This window comes from Vanellus vanellus (assembly GCF_965231255.1).
Source record: "Vanellus vanellus genome assembly, contig: HAP1_SCAFFOLD_2145, whole genome shotgun sequence".
NCBI lineage: Eukaryota > Metazoa > Chordata > Aves > Charadriiformes > Charadriidae > Vanellus > Vanellus vanellus.
Genome location: NW_028127283.1, coordinates 1 through 17,499, shown reverse-complemented (window position 1 = coordinate 17,499; position 17,499 = coordinate 1). Strand labels below are relative to the sequence as shown.

The 17,499-nt window shown below is 60.2% G+C and overlaps 1 protein-coding gene across 1 annotated transcript; it reads right to left on the bottom strand.

Moving 5' to 3' along the window:
* Positions 1 to 6,165: 6,165 nt before the first annotated feature.
* GTF2H4 (general transcription factor IIH subunit 4) lies at positions 6,166 to 15,205 on the bottom strand (the record flags this gene model as incomplete). The annotated part of the gene is made up of 8 exons (XM_082501166.1): positions 6,166 to 6,357; positions 8,884 to 8,962; positions 9,789 to 9,836; positions 11,153 to 11,283; positions 12,361 to 12,493; positions 13,359 to 13,442; positions 14,914 to 14,982; positions 15,097 to 15,205. Coding segments are annotated over 8 exons (826 nt in total), but the record flags the coding sequence as incomplete, so codon positions are not given.
* Between the last annotated feature and the right edge of the window lie 2,294 nt (positions 15,206 to 17,499).

The window sequence follows — 17,499 nt, the reverse complement described above, 5'->3', positions numbered from 1 at the left end:
GGGGGGGGCGAGCGTTTTTCCCAAGGGATTCGGAAATTTGGGGGCCGGGGAGGGGTCGCGGATCCGGTGCGGAATTAGACGGATCCGGTGCGGATTTGTGAGGATCCGGTGGGAATTCGCGAGGATCCGGTGTGGATTTAGAAGGTTCCAGCGGGAATTCGTGAGGATCCAATGTGGATTTAGAAGGATCCGATGTGGATTTAGAAGGATCCGGTGCAGATTTCTAAGGATCCAGCAGGAATTTGCGAGGATCCGGTGTGGATTTAGAAGGATCCAATGTGGATTTAGAAGGATCCTGTGCGGATTTAGAAGGATCTGGTGTGGATTTAGAAGGATACAGCGGGAATTCGTGAGGATCCTGTGCGGATTTAGAAGGATCCGGTGCAGATTTAGAAGGATCCTGTGCGGATTTGTGAGGATCCAGCGGGAATTCGCGAGGATCCGGCGCGGATTTAGAAGGATCCGGTGCGGATTGAAGGATCCAGTGCGTTTTTAGAAGGATCCGGTGCAGATTTGTGAGGATCCAGTGTGGATTTAGAAGGATCCGGTGCAGATTTAGAAGGATCCAGCGGGAAATCGTGAGGATCCAGCGCAGATTTAGAAGGATCCGGTGTGGATCTGTAAGGATCCAGCGTGGATTTACAAGGATCTGGTGCAGATTTCTAAGGATCCAGCAGGATTTTGCAAGGATCTGGTGGGGATTTGCACGGATTCCGTGTGGATTTGCGAGGATCCGGCGTGGATTTGCAAGGATCCAGTGGGGATTTGCAAGGATCTGGTGTGGATTTCTAAGGATCCAGTGCGGATTTGCAAGGATCCAGCATGGATTTGTAAGGATTTAGTGTGGATTTGCAAGGATCCGGTGCGGAATTGCAAGGAAGCCGTGCGGATTTGTGAGGATGCAGTGGGGATTTCCATGGATCCGGCCGGGATTTGTAAGGATCCGGCAGGGTTTTGCGAGGATCCAGCCCAGATTTGCAGGATGCAATGGGGATTTGCCCGGATCCAGCTCATTTTTCGGTGGGATCCAGCCCAGATTAGCGGGTCCCACCTCAGATTAGCACCGATCCAGCTCCGATTTGCACGGATCCAGCTCATTTTCGGTGGGATCCAGCCCAGATTTGCATGGATCCAGCTCGGATTCGAGGGATCCAGCCCAGATTTGCAGGGATCCAGCTCATTTTGGTGGGTCCCAGACCAGATTAGCACCGATCCATCTGAGTTTAAGAGGGATCCAGCTCAGATTTGCACCGATCCAGCTCATTTTCGGTGGGTCCCAGCCCAGATTAGCAGGAATCCAGCTCAGATTAGCACCGATCCAGCTCAGATTAGCACCGATCCAGCTCAGATTAGCACCGATCCAGCTCAGTTTTGCACCGATCCAGCTCAGTTTTGCACAGATCCAGCTCATTTTAGGTGGGTCCCAGCCCAGATTAGCACCGATACAGCTCCGATTTGCACGTATCCAACCCAGATTAGCACCGATCCAGCTCATTTTAGGTGGGATCCAGCTCATTTTCGGTGGGTCCCAGCCCAGATTAGCAGGAATCCAGCTCAGATTAGCAGGAATCCAGCTCAGATTAGCAGGAATCCAGCTCAGATTTGCACCGATCCAGCTCATTTTCAGTGGGTCCCAGCCCAGATTAGCACCGATCCAGCTCGGATTTGCACGTATCCAACCCAGATTAGCACCGATCCAGCTCATTTTAGATGGGATCCAGACCGGATTAGTGGGATCCAGCCCAGATTTGCACCGATCCAGCTCATTTTAGGTGGAATCCAGCTCATTTTAGGTGGGTCCCAGCCCATATTAGCAGGAATCCAGCCTCGGATTAGCACCGATCCAGCTCAGATTAGCACCGATCCAGCTCAGATTAGCACCGATCCAGCTCAGATTTGCACCGATCCAGCTCATTTTAGGTGGAATCCAGCTCATTTTAGGTGGGTCCAGCCCATATTAGCAGGAATCCAGCTCGGATTAGCACCGATCCAGCTCAGATTAGCACCGATCCAGCTCGGATTAGCACCGATCCAGCTCGGATTTGCACCGATCCAGCTCGGATTTGCACCGATCCCAGCTCATTTTAGGTGGGATCCAGCCCGGATTAGCACCGATCCCAGCCCAGATTAGCACCGATCCAGCTCAGATTAGCACTGATCCAGCCCGGATTAGCACCGATCCAGCTCAGATTTGCACCGATCCAGCTCATTTTCGGTGGGATCCAGCCCGGATTAGCGGGATCCAGCCCGGATTAGCAGCGATGCAGCTCCTTTTAGGTGGAATTCAGCTCATTTTCCGGTGTCCCCGTCCCCCGCCCCTCCCCCACCCCCCGGGAGCATTCGCAGCGACAGATTTCCGGCGGTTTTTGGCATTTCCGAATTTCCGGGCGGGGGCGGGTAAACCGGGTGGAAAAAAAAAAAAATTAAGAGTAATTAAAAAACAAACAAACAAACAAACGAAAACACCTCTTTTTTCCTCTTTTTTTTTGGGGGGGGGTGGGGTGGGTTCTCCGGTGGGGGAGGGGTATGGGGGGGGACGGGACTGGGGGGGACTGCGATGGGGGTATAGGGGACTGGGAGGCACTGGGGGGGACCCCCATCCCAGTCCTTCCCAGTCCCTCCCAGTTTCCCAATACCCCCATCCCAGTCCCCCCCAGTCCCCCTATACTCCCATTCCAGTACCTCCCAGTCCCTCCCAGTCCTCCCAGTTCCTCCCCATACCCCATCCCAGTCTCCCCCAGTCCCTCCAGTCCCGCTGTACCCCCATCCCAGTCCCCCCCAGTCCCATCCACTCCCCCAATTGCCCCTCCATCCTCTACCCCAGTCTCCCCCAGTCCCTCCCAGTCCCTCCCCATACCCCATCCCAGTCTCCCCCAGTCCCTCCAGTCCCCCTGTAGCCCCATCCCAGTGCCTCCCAGTCCCCCAATTTCCCCTCTATCCTCTACCCGTCTCCCCCAGTACCTCCCAGTCCCCCCATACCCCCGTTCCAGTACCTCCCAGTCCCCTCCCTACCCCCATCCCAGTCCCTCCCAGTTCCCCCAGTCCCCCTCATACATCCATCCCAGTCTCCCCCAGTCCCTCCAGTCCCCCTGTACCCCCATCCCAGTGCCTCCCAGTCTCCCCCAGTCCCCCCAGTCCCTCCCCATACCCCATCCCAGTCTCCCACCAGTCCCTCCAGTCCCCCTATATCCCCATTCCAGTGCCTCCCAGTCCCTCCCAGACCCCCACAGTCCCATCCACTCCCCCAATTGCTCCTCCATCCTCTACCCCAGTCTCCCCCAGTACCTCCCAGTTCCCCCAGTCCCCCTCATACATCCATCCCAGTCTCCCCCAGTCCCCCTGTACCCCCATCCCAGTGCCTCCCAGTCCCTCCCAGTCCCCCCAGTCCCCCTCATACACCCATCCCAGTCAGGAATCTGGGATGCTACTGGGGGCACTGGGGCGGAGGTTCCCTATAGGCGTCTGTACCCCAAACCCCCGGGATTTTCCCCCCAAACTCTGATTTTGCCCTAAAAACACCATTTCCCCCCATAAAGCCCCATTTTATTCCCTCCCAAGAACGCACTTTTTTGGTTGTTCCTAAAAAAAAAAAACCCTTTTTTTTTTTTTTTCTCAAAACTGACCGCTTTTTCCTCAAAACGCCGCTTTGATTAAAAACAAAACAAAACAAAACAAATTTAGACAAAACCTCCGAAACCACCAGTTTTATTTAAAAAATGACATTTTTCCCCGCGGAATACGTTTTTATTTCGCAAAAAAAAAAAAAAAAAGAAAAAAAAAAAAGAAAAAAGAACCAAAACACCACAACAAAGTGTTGTTTTTTTTTTTTTCCTCCTCAGAACCCCAATTTTTCGCAAACTCACTTTATCCTCAAAACCCCCTTTAATTCTTTCCCCCCCAAAACCCCCTTTTTCTCCTCGAACCCCACTGCGATTTTTAAAATTTTTAAAAAAGACTTTTTTTCTCTCCCCCTCAACCCCATTTTTTTCCCCGGAACCCCCATTTTTCTATTTTTTTACCAAAAGATCTATTCCCCCCCCGGAAACGTCTTTTTTTTTTAACTTCCCATCAAAAAAAAAAAAATAATCTCCCAATTCTCTATTTTCCATCCAAAAAAAAAAAAAAGGGGGGGGGGGGGGGAGGGGAAAGTGGGGAAAATGAGCAAAAAACGGGATTTTTTTTTTTTTTTCCCCAAAAGAAAAAAATCAAGGCTTTGAGCATCACGGATTTTTGGGAAAAAAAAAAAACAAAACACCTTTTTACTCAATTTCCTTATTTTTTGTAATCACCCCCCTCCCCTCTTTCAATCAAAAATTCCCCTTTTTCCAAAAAAACCCCCCATTTTTCTTAAAAAAAAAAAAAAAAATGAAAACCTTTTGGGTTTTTCCCCCCCCTCAGACTCCCTCTTTCTCGCCAAAAAATTGCTCTTTGCCGAACCCCTTTTTTTTCCTCGATAAAAGCACTTTTTGGGGGGCTCCGACTTTTCATTTTTAGGAGATAAAAACAAACAAAAAACAACAAAAAACCAACAAAACACCACAATAATAAATATCCCTTTTCTCAAAATCCCCATTTTTTGCCTCGAAAGGCACTTTTCTGTTCGCTCCCCGGAGGGGGGGAGGGGGGGGGGGGATCGGCGCAGCTCAGGGGGGGCCCCCCGAGGGATTGGGGTGCACTGGGATTTGGGGTGACCCCACACCCCGAGAGATGGGGGGTACTGGAACCCCAAAAGTTTGGGGTGCCCGAAATTAGGGTCCCCCATCCCTCAGGGATTGGGGTGCTCAGGATTGGGGTGTCCGGACCCCAAAATATTGGGGTCCCCGATGGAATTGGGGTGCTGAGCCCCAAAATATGGGGGTCCCCCATCCCTGATGGAATTAGGGTGTCCGGACCCCAAAATATTGGGGTCACCGATGGAATTGGGGTGCTGAGCCCCAAAATATTGGGGTCCCCAAAGCCTGAGGGGATTGGGGTGCTCAGGATTGGGGTGCCCGAGCCCCAAAATATTGGGGTCCCCCATCCCTGATGGAATTGGGGTGTTTGGACCCCCAAATATTGGGGTCCCCAATGGAATTGGGGTGCTGAGCCCCAAAATATTGGGGTCCTCAAACCCTGATGGATTTGGGGTGTCCGGACCCCAAAATATTGGGGTCACCGATGGAATTGGGGTGCTGAGCCCCAAAATATTGGGGTCCCCAAAGCCTGAGGGGATTGGGGTGCTCAGGATTGGGGTGCCCGAGCCCCAAAATATTGGGGTCCCCCATCCCTGATGGAATTGGGGTGTTTGGACCCCCAAATATTGGCGTCCCCAATGGAATTGGGGTGCTGAGCCCCAAAATATTGGGGTCCCCCATCCCTGAAGGAATTGGGGTGCCCATACCCCAAAATATTGGGGTCCTCAAGCCCTGATGGATTTGGGGTGTCCGGACCCCAAAATATTGGGGTTCCCGATGGAATTGGGGTGCTGAGCCCCATAATATTGGGGTCCCCCATCCCTAAGGGAATTGGGGTGCCCATACCCCAAAATATTGGGGTCCTCAAACCCTGATGGATTTGGGGTGTCCGGACCCCAAAATATTGGGGTTCCCGATGGAATTGGGGTGCTGAGCCCCAAAATATTGGGGTCCCTGATGGAATTGGGGTGCTGAGCCCCAAAATATTGGGGTCCCCCATCCCAGAGGGAATTGGGGTGCCCATACCCCAAAATATTGGGGTCCCCCATCCCTGATAGAATTGGGGTGCCCGGACCCCAAAATATTGGGGTCCCCGATGGAATTGGGGTGCTGAGCCCCAAAATATTGGGGTCCCCCATCCCTGAAGGAATTGGGGTACCCATACCCCAAAATATTGGGGTCCTCAAGCCCTGATGGATTTGGGGTGTCCGGACCCCAAAATATTGGGGTCCCCGATGGAATTGGGGTGCCGGAACCCCGAGGGATGGGGGGGGGGGGGGGTACCCCAAAATCAAGAGAGGGGGGACGGGACCCCCCACCCCCCCCGGGGATGAAGACCCCCGAGCGATGGGGGACAGGCGGGTGCTCCATCCCCCCCCCCTCCCCCCTCCCCCCTCCCCATCGGGGCACCCCAAAAGCCGCCCGGGGTGGGGTCAAGTTGGGGAGGGGGTGGGTGTCCCCCAAATTTTTTTTTTTTGGGGGGGGGGGGGGGGGGGGGGTGTCACCCTCCTTTAAGCGCTGTGTTTCTGCCTCTTCCAGAAGCGTTTGACGTCGGGGTGTCCCCCGGGGGTGACCACCATGAGGCGGCGGGAGGGGTTCTCGAAAACCAGTACCCCCAGTGCCCGCGCGTGGTCCCGCAGCACCTCGAAGTCCACCTGCGACAGGAACTGGTTGTACAGCACTCCTGGGGACGGACGGACGGACGGACGGACAAGGGGACAAAGGTGGGGTGGCAGGTCAGGTTGGGGACAACCTCGCTGGGGATTGTCACCTCCCCCTGGGGACCCACCATGTGGCCAAGAGAGGTGGGATGGACATCTTCTCCCTGGAGGTGCCACCACCCCTTGGGGTCACCATCCCTTGGAGGGCTGTCACCTCCCCTTGGGGACATCACAGGTTGTCACCTCCCCCTGGGGACATCACAGGTTGTCATGTCTCCTTGGGGACCTCAGAGGTTGTCACGTCCCCCTGGGGACCCACCATGTGCCCAAGAGCGGAGGGATAGACATCTCCCTGGAGATGCCACCACCCCTTGGGGTCACCATCCCTTGGAGGGCTGTCACCTCCCCTTGGGGACATCACAGGTTGTCACCTCCCCTTGGGGACCTCCTCAGTGTGTCACCTCCCCATGGGGACCCACCATGCGCCCAAGACAAGTGGGATGGACATCTCCCTGGAGGTGCCACCACCCCTTGGGGTCACCATCCCTTGGAGGGCTGCCACCTCCCCCTGGGGACATCACAGGTTGTCACCTCCCCTTGGGGACCTCCTCAGTGTGTCACCTCCCCCTGGGGACCCACCATGTGGCCAAGAGAGGTGGGATGGACATCTCCCTGGAGGTGACACCACCCCTTGGGGTCACCATCCCTTGGAGGGCTGTCACCTCCCCCTGGGGACATCACAGGTTGTCACCTCCCCCTGGGGACATCACAGGTTGTCACGTCTCCTTGGGGACCTCCTCAGTGTGTCACCTCCCCCTGGGGACCCACCATGCGCCCAAGAGAGGTGGGATGGACATCTTCTCCCTGGAGGTGCCACCACTCCTTGGGGTCACCATCCCTTGGAGGGCTGTCACCTCCCCCTGGGGACATCACAGGTTGTCACCTCCCCCTGGGGACATCACAGGTTGTCACGTCTCCTTGGGGACCTCAGAGGTTGTCACCTCCCCTTGGGGACCTCCTCAGTGTGTCACCTCCCCCTGGGGACCCACCATGTGCCCAAGAGCGGAGGGATAGACATCTCCCTGGAGATGCCACCACCCCTTGGGATCACCATCCCTTGGAGAGCTGTCACCTCCCCTTGGGGACATCACAGGTTGTCACCTCCCCCTGGGGACATCACAGGTTGTCACCTCCCCTTGGGGACCTCAGAGGTTGTCACGTCCCCCTGGGGACCCACCATGTGCCCAAGAGCGGAGGGATAGACATCTCCCTGGAGATGCCACCTCCCCTTGGGGTCACCATCCCTTGGAGGGCTGTCACCTCCCCTTGGGGACATCACAGGTTGTCACCTCCCCTTGGGGACCTCCTCAGTGTGTCACCTCCCCCTGGGGACCCACCATGCGCCCAAGAGCGGAGGGATAGACATCTCCCTGGAGGTGCCACCACCCCTTGGGATCACCATCCCTTGGAGGGCTGCCACCTCCCCCTGGGGACATCACAGGTTGTCACCTCCCCCTGGGGACCTCAGAGGTTGTCACGTTCCTTGAGGACCTCAGAGGTTGTCACCTCCCTCTGAGGACCCACCATGCGCCCAAGAGAGGTGGGATGGACACCTTCTCCCTGGAGATGCCACCATCCCTTGGCATCACCATCCCTTGGAGGGCTGTCATCTCCCCTTGGGGACATAAGAGATTGTCACTTCCCTCTGGGGACCTCAGAAGTTGTCACCTCCCCTTGGGGACCTCCTCAGGAATGTCACCTCTCCCTGGGACCCACCATCCACCCAAGAGCAGCCACCTCTCTAGAGGTGCCACCACCCCTTGGCATAATCTCCCCTTGGGGACTTTTTCAGGGCTGTCACCCCCCCTTGGGGATACCAGAGGTTGTCACCTCCCCATGGGGACCCACCCAGGGATGTCACTTCCCCATGGGGACCTCCACTGGGGACCTCCCCAGGGCTGCCACCTCCTCTTGGGGACATCCCTTGAATTGTCACCTCCTCTTGAGGACCCGCCCAAGGATGTCACCTCCTCTTGGGGACCTCCACTGGGGACCTCAGGGATTGTCACCGCTCCTTGGGGACCTCCCCAGGGCTGTCACCTCCTCTTGGGGACACCCCTAGAGATGTCACCTCCTCTTGAGGACCCGCCCAGGGATGTCACCTCCTCTTGGGGACCCACCCAGGGATGTCACCTCCTCTTGGGGATGCCCCTAGAGATGTCACCTCCTCTTGAGGACCCACCCAGGGATGTCACCTCCTCTTGGGGACATCCTCAGGGGCGTCACCTCCTCTCGGGGACCTCCACCGGGGACCTCAGGGGTTGTCCCCTCCCCTTGGGGACACTCCCCAGGGCCGTCCCCTTTCCTCGGGGACATGGGGGACACCTTTAGCACCCTCGAGGCTGCCATCTCCCCTTAACCATCGCCCCACCCAGGGCTGTCACCCCCCGGGGGGGGGGGCCCAAAAATCCCTCGGGGTCACCTCAGAGCTTCCTTGGGGACAGGGAGGTGACACCGGGGGGGGGGGGACACGACACACACGCACTCACCCTCGGAGAAGCGGAGCCGGTCCCGTTCCAGTTCCCACAGGCGGATCTGGTCGGTGATGGTGGGGGGCAGCACCGGGCTCTGGGGGGGGGCAGGATGGGACACCCCAGTTTTTGGGGTGCCCCCCACCCACGGACCCCCCCCTCCCACCCATGGGACCAGGGGGCTGGGGTGTCCCCCCCCACACACACACTGGGTGCCCCCCCCCCATGGACCCCCCTGTCCAGGAGACCCCCCCCAATTCATGGACCCCCCCACCCCATGGACCCCCTCCAACCTACAGACCCCCTGTTGGGGAGACCCCCCCACTTGTGGACACCCCCCACCCACAGACCCCCCCCCACCCCACCCATGGACCCCCTGTCCAGGAGACCCCCCCCCCCCCATGCACCCCCCCCTCCCAGATACCCCCACCCATGACCCCCCCCCACCCACAGACCCCCCCCCAACCCATGGACCCCCTGTTGGGGAGAACCCCCCCCCCACTCGTGGACCCCCCCCGGACCCCCCCACCCATAGGCTCAGGCGTCTGGGGCACCCCCCACCCATGGACCCCCCCCCTCGTGGACCCCCCCCACAGACTCCCCCCACCCCACCCATGGACCCCCCTGTCCAGGAGACCCCCCCCCATTCGTGGACCCCCCACCATGCCCCCCCCCGACCCCCCCACCCCCCCCATGAACCCCCTGTCCAGGAGACCCCCCCTCATTCGTGGACCCCCCCCCCCCCCCCCCCATGAACCCCCTGTCCAGGAGACCCCCCCCCCATGACCCCCCCCCCCCCCCCTCCAAATACCCCCCCCCATGACACACCCCCCCCCCCCCCAGAGCCCCCCCAACCCATGGACCCCCCTGTTGGGGAGACCCCCCCACGGACCCCCCCCCCCACCCCCCCGTGCCCCCCCCACCTGTTTGGCCATGACGGGGTGCGCGCGGGTGCGCAGGAAGTGGATGATCTGGGAAAAAGGGGGGGGGGGGGGGACAGACGACATTAGCGGGGGGCACCCCGTTACCCCCCCAGTGTCCCCAGTGACACCCCAATATCCCCCCAGTGTCCCCAGTACCCCCCCCCTCCAATGTCCCCAGTGCCCCCCACAATAACCCCTGGGGGACCCCAACACCACTCCAGTGCCCCCCCAACCCCCTCTTGGGGACCCCAATAATCCCCCAGTGCCCCCAGTGACACCCCAATACCTCCCTGGGGGACCCCAACACCACCCCAGTGTCCCCAGTGCCCCCAGTGACACCCCAATACCCCCCCCGTGAGGGTCCCCGATGTCCCCAACCCCCTCTTGGGGACCCCAATACCCCCCCCAGTGTCCCCAGTGCTCCCAGTGCCACCCCAATACCCCCCCAGTGCCCCCAGTGACACCCCAATACCCCCCTGGGGGACCCCAATGTCCCCTGGGGGACCCCAACACCACCCCAGTGTCCCCAGTGCCCCCAGTGACACCCCAATACCCCCCTGGGGGACCCCAATCCCCCCCCTGTGCCCCCAGTGACACCCCAATACCCCCCTGGGGGACTCCAATGTCCCCTGGGGGACCCCAACACCACCCCAGTGTCCCCAGTGCCCCCAGTGACACCCCAATACCACCCTGGAGGACCCCAATGACTTGGGGGACCCCAATCCCCCCCCAGTGTCCCCAGTGCCCCCAGTGACACCCCAATACCCCCCTGGGGGACCCCAATGTCCCCTGGAGGACCTCAATCCCCCCCCAGTGTCCCCAGTGCCCCCAGTGACACCCCAATACCCCCCTGGGGGACCCCAATGTCCCCTGGAGGACCTCAATCCCCCCCCAGTGTCCCCAGTGCCCCCAGTGACACCCCAATACCCCCCTGGGGGACCCCAATGTCCCCTGGAGGACCTCAATCCCCCCCCCAGTGTTCCCAGTGCCCCCAGTGACACCCCAATACCCCCCTGGGGGACCCCAATGTCCCCTGGAGGACCCCAATCCCCCCCCAGTGTCCCCAGTGCCCCCAGTGACACCCCAATACCCCCCTGGGGGACCCCAATGTCCCCTGGAGGACCTCAATCCCCCCCCAGTGTCCCCAGTGCCCCCAGTGACACCCCAATACCCCCCAGGGGACCCCAATCCCCCCCCCGTGAAGGTCCCCGATGTCCCCAACCCCCTCTTGGGGACCCCAATCCCCCCCCCGTGAGGGTCCCCATTGACCCCAGACCCCCTCCCCCCCCCCCCCATTCCGGCACGTCCCCACCCGGTGAGTGCCACCTCGGCCCCGCGTCCCCCCCGCCCCCCCGCGCTGTCACCTGCTGGGCGGTGATGCCGTTGGCGATGGCCGCCTGCACGCTGTCCCGCGTCACCTGTGCCACCACCAGGTTGGGGAAGCGGTAGAGCAGCTCCGAGAAGAGGGCGATGAGGGCGATCTGCAGCTCCGAGTCTGGGGGGGGGACAACGGGGGACGATAAGGGACAATAGGGGACAATAGGGAACGATAAGGGACAATAGGGAACAACAATGGAATACAATAGAGAACAATAGGGGACAGTGAAGTACAATGGGGGACAATGGGGGACAATAGGGGACAATAGGGGACAATGGAATACAATGGGGGACAATGGACGACAATAAGGGACAATGGGGGACAATAAGGGACAATGGGGGACAGTGGGGGACAGTGGGGGACAGTGGGGGACAGTGGGGGACAGTGGGGGACAATAAGGGACAATGGAGAACAGTGGGAGACAATGGAGAACAGTGGGGGACAATGGAGAACAGTGGGGGACAATGGAGAACAGTGGGGGACAGTAGGGGACAATGTGGAACAACAACGGGGACAATGAAGGATAATGAGGGACAATAGGGGACAACAATGGGGGACAACAACGGGGGACAATGGGGACAAAAATAGGGGACAAAAGAGGACAACGGAGAACAATGGAGAACAATAGGGGACAACGGGGGACAATAGGGGACAACAATGGGGGACAATAAGGGACAATGGGGGACAATAAGGGACAATGGGGGACAACGGATGACCATGGGGGACAACGGATGACCATGGGGGACAACGGATGACCATGGGGGACAATGGGGGACAATAGAGGACAATGGGGGACAATAGATGACAATGGGAGACAATAGGGGACAATGGGAGACAATAGGGGACAATGGGAGACAATAGGGGACAATGGGGGAAAATAGTGCACAATGGGGGACAATAGGGGACAACGGGGGACAATAAGGGACAACGGGGGACAATGGAGGACAATAGGGGACAACGGGGGACAATAGGGGACAACAATGGGGGACAATAGAGGACAATGGGGGACAACGGGGGACAACGGGGGACACCGGGGGACCCGGGGCGAGAGGGAGGCAGAGACGAATTCCGGGGGAGACCCGGGGTGGGGGTGGGTGGGGGACGGACAACACCCCAGGGGACAAGTGACACCTCGGGGGGGTGTGTGTGTCCCCACCCCCGGGTTGGGGACAGGGGGACAGGGGGTGGTGGCACCTGTGTAGGCGTAGATGCGGTAGTTGGTCTCCACGAGGACGAAGCCGTGGGCGTCGGGCTCCGGCGGTGTCCCCGATGTCCCCGAGGCCAGGGCGATGGCCAGCCGCGTCGGGTAGAAGCGGCGGGACTTGCGCTGGGGACATCGAGGGGGACACGAGGGGGACAGGGCCACCCCGTCAGCGCGGGGACAAAAGGAGGTGGCCGCCCGCGCCGTCCCCAACCGCCCAAAGAGGTGCCAGCGCCCGCCGTGATGCCCGTGTCACCCTGCTGTCACCTCCCCGCTCAGCCTGTGCCACCTCTGTCCCCTCCCGGGTCACCCTGTGTCACCTCCCATCACCCAGCGTCCCCTTGTGTCACCCGTGTCCTCTTGTGTCACCCTGTGTCACCTCGTGTCACCTCCCATCACCCAGCGACCTCTCGTGTCACCCGTGTCCCCTTGTGTCACCCGTGTCCCCTCCCGTGTCACCCTGTGTCCCCTCGCATCACCCGTGACCCCTTGTGTCACCTCCCATCACCCAGTGTCCCCTCTTGTCACCCTGTCACCTGTGTCCTGTCACCCTGTGTCCTCTCTTGTCACTCTGTGCCCCCTTGTGTCACCTGTGTCCCCTCCCGTGTCACCCCATGTCCCCTTGTGTCACCCTGTGTCACCTCCCATCACCCAGCGTCCCCTCGTGTCACCCGTGTCCCCTCATGTCACCCAGTGTCCCCTGTCCCTTCGTGTCACCTCTGTCCCCTCTTGTCACCCTATCTCCCCTCCGTTGTCACCCTGTGCCACCCTCGTGTCACCCCGTGTCCCCTCCCGTGTCACCTGTCCCCCATGTCTCTTTGTGTCACCCAGTGTCCCCTCGTGTCACCCACGTCCCCACCCATGTCACCCAGTGTCCCCTCGTGTCATCCTGTGTCCCCTTCCCTGTCGCCTTGTGCCACCCACGTGTCACCCACGTCCCCTCCCGTGTCACCCAGTGTCCCCTCGTGTCACCCGTGTCCCCTCGTGTCACCTTTCTCTGGAAGACCAGTCCGAACTCCCGCAGGTGCTGCAGGAAGGTGAGCAGCGACTCGCTCATGCCCTCCACCGAGTAGTCCTGGGGACACAGCCTCCCAGTTACTCCCAGTAACCCCCAGTTACTCCCAGTAACCCCCAGTAACCCCAGCCCTCCACCCAGTAGTCCTGGGGACACAGCCTCCCAGTTACTCCCAGTAACCCCCAGTTACTCCCAGTAACCCCCAGTAACCCCAGCCCTCCACCCAGTAGTCCTGGGGACACAGCCTCCCAGTTACTCCCAGTAACCCCCAGTTACTCCCAGCAACCCCCAGTAACCCCAGCCCTCCACCCAGTAGTCCTGGGGACACAGCCTCCCAGTTACTCCCAGTAACCCCCAGTAATCCCAGCCCTCCACCGAGTAATCTTGGTGCCAGCTGCTCCCAGTTACCCCCCAGTAACTCCCAGTAACCCCCCAGTAACCCCCCAGTAACTCCCGGTAATCCCAGCCTTCCACCAAGTAATCCTGCCCACAGCTGTTCCCAGTAACCCCCAGTAACTCCCAATAACCCCCCAGTAACTCCCAGTAATCCCAGCCCTCCACCGAGTGATCCTGCCCACAGCCGCTCCCAGTAACCCCCAGTAACCCCCAGTAACTCCCAATAACCCCCCAGTAACTCCCAGTAACCCCCCAGTACCCCCAGCCCTCCACCAAGTGATCCTACCCACAGCTGTTCCCAGTAAACCCCCAGTAACTCCCAGTAACCCCCCAGTAACTCCCAGTAACCCCAGCCCTCCACTGAGTGATCTTGCCCACAGCCGCTCCCAGTAACCCCCAGTAACTCCCAGTAACCCCCCAGTAACTCCCAGTAATCCCAGCCTTCCACCGAGTAATCCTGCCCACAGCCACTCCCAATAACCCCCAGTAACTCCCAGTAACCCCCCAGTAACTCCCAGTAACCCCCCAGTACCCCCAGCCCTCCACCGAGCGATCCTACCCACAGCTGTTCCCAGTAAACCCCCAGTAACTCCCAGTAACCCCCCAGTAACTCCCAGTAATCCCAGCCCTCCACCGAGTGATCCTACCCACAGCCGCTCCCAGTTACCCCCAGTAACTCCCAGTAACCCCCCAGTAAGTCCCAGTAACCCCCCAGTAAGTCCCAGCCCTCCACCGAACGATCCTACCCACAGCTGTTCCCAGTAACCCCCCAGTAACTCCCAGTAATCCCAGCCCTCCACCGAGTAATCCTGCCCACAGCCGCTCCCAGTAACCCCCAGTAACTCCCAGTAACCCCCCAGTAACTCCCAGTAACCCCCCAGTACCCCCAGCCCTCCACCGAGTGATCCTACCCACAGCTGTTCCCAGTAAACCCCCAATAACTCCCAGTAACCCCCCAGTAACTCCCAGTAACCCCCCAGTACCCCCAGCCCTCCACCGAGTGATCCTACCCACAGCTGTTCCCAGTAACCCCCCAGTAACTCCCAGTAATCCCAGCCCTCCACCGAGTGATCCTGCCCACAGCCGCTCCCAGTAACCCCCAGTAACTCCCAGTAACCCCCTCCCCAGCCCCCACCTTGCCCAGAGTTGAAAAACTCAGCTGGAAAAGGAAAGAGAGAATCTCCACCAGATCCATTCCCCGCGCCTGGAGGGGGGGGGGACAAAAAAGAGGGGGGGTGGGGTGTCCCCCTGTATTTTTGGGGGTCCCTAATTTTGGGGGACCCCCCGGGGGGGTGTTTTTTGGGGGGGGGGGTCTCACCTCCGCCCCCCGGAGGTACTGGAGGACGAAATACCAGAGCTGCGCTGGGGTGTCGAGGAGGAGGAACTGGAACCCGGCGGAGGTGATGCACGGCGCCTCCCCCCCCTCGCTGGTGGGGTGACCCCCCCCCCAAAAAAACAAATCAGTGCCCCCCCCCCAAAAAAAATTGGGGGGGTTCCCCCCAAAAATGGAGGATTCCCCCCAAAAATGGGGGATTGCCCCCCCAAATCTGCTCTCGGCCACTATCCCCTCTTCCATCTCTTGCAGAGATTCTCTGAGCGTGATGGGGACCCCCCCCCAAAATCTCCCCCGGGACACCCCCAAAAACCCTCCCGGGGACCCCCCCAAATCCCTCCCTGGGACACCCCCAATCTCTCCGTGGGACCCCTCCCAAAATCACCCCAAAAGCCCTCCCTGGCCCCCCCCAAATCCTTTTCTGGGACCCCCCAAAATCACCCCAAAACTCTTCTGTGGGACCCCCCCAAATCTCTCCCTGGGACCCCCCCAATTCCCCCCATGTCCCCTCTCCCAAATCCCTTTAGCCCCCCCCAAATCCCCCCCACCCCCTTTTCCCACGCTCTCACCCCCCAACCCCCATTCCTGCCCCTCTCCCCCCCCAAATTTCCTCCCAGACCCCCCCAAACCCCCTTTAGCCCCCCCAAATCCCCCCATATCCCCCCAAATCCCTTTAGACCCCCCCAAATCCCCCCCCTTTTCCCACGCTCTCACCCCCCAAAACCCTCCTCCACCCCCCATTCCTGCCCCTCTCCCCCCACCCAAATCCCCCCATACCCCCCAAACCCCCTTTAGCCCCCCCAAATCCCCCCAAACCCCTTTTAGCCCCCCCAAATCCCTTTAGACCCCCCCCCAAATCCCCCCCCGCCTTTTTCCCCACACTCCCACCCCCCAAAACCCCTCTCCCCCCCCCCCAAATTTCCCCCCGGACCCCCCCAAACCCCCTATAGCCCCCCCAAATCCCCCCATATCCCCTCCAAATCCCTTTAGCCCCCCCCAAATCCCCCCCACCCCCTTTTCCCACGCTCTCACCCCCCAAAACCCCTCTCCCCCCCCCCCCAAATTTCCCCCCGGACCCCCCCAAACCCCCTATAGCCCCCCCAAATCCCCCCATATCCCCTCCAAATCCCTTTAGACCCCCCCAAATCCCCCCCACCCCCTTTTCCCACGCTCTCACCCCCCAAAACCCCCCTCCACCCCCCACTCCTGCTCCTCTGCCCCCACCCAAACCCCCCCATGCCCCCCCAAATTCCTTTAGCCCCCCCAAATTCCTTTAGTCCCCCCATATCCCCCCCAAATCTCTTTAGACCCCCCCAAATCCCCCCCCCTTTTCCCACGCTCTCACCCCCCAAAACCCCCCTCCACCCCCCACTCCTGCCCCTCTCCCCCCACCCAAATCCCCCCATGCCCCCCCAAATTCCTTTAGTCCCCCCAAATCTCTTTAGACCCCCCCAGGTCCCCCCCCTTTTCCACGCTCTCACCCCCCAAAACCCCCCTCCACCCCCCACTCCTGCCCCTCTCCCCCCCCCAAATCCCCCCATGCCCCCCCAAATCCCTTTAGCCCCCCCAAATCCCCCCAAACCCCTTTTAGCCCCCCCAAATCCCTTTAGACCCCCCCCCAAATCCCCCCCCGCCTTTTTCCCCACACTCCCACCCCCCAAAACCCCTCTCCCCCCCCCCAAATTTCCCCCCGGACCCCCCCAAACCCCCTATAGCCCCCCCAAATCCCCCCATATCCCCTCCAAATCCCTTTAGACCCACCCAAATCCCCCCCACCCCCTTTTCCCACGCTCTCACCCCCCAAAACCCCCCTCCACCCCCCACTCCTGCCCCTCTCCCCCCACCCAAATCCCCCCATGCCCCCCCAAATTCCTTTAGCCCCCCCAAATTCCTTTAGTCCCCCATATCCCCCCCAAATCTCTTTAGACCCCCCCAAATCCCCCCCCTTTTCCCACGCTCTCACCCCCCAAAACCCCCCTCCACCCCCCACTCCTGCCCCTCTCCCCCCACCCAAATCCCCCCATGCCCCCCCAAATCCCCCCAAATTCCTTTAGCCTCCCCATACCCCCCCCCAAATCTCTTTAGACCCCCCCAGGTCGTCCCCCCCTTTTCCCACGCTCTCACCCCCCAAAACCCCCCTCCACCCCCCACTCCTGCCCCTCTCCCCCCACCCAAATCCCCCCATGCCCCCCCAAATTCCTTTAGCCCCCCCAAATTCCTTTAGTCCCCCCATATCCCCCCAAATCTCTTTAGACCCCCCCAAATCCCCCCCACCCCCTTTTCCCACACTCTCACCCCCTCCACCCCCACTCCTGCCCCTCTCCCCCCACCCCAAATCCCCCCATGCCCCCCCCAAACCCCTTTAGCCCCCCCAAACCCCCCTTTAGC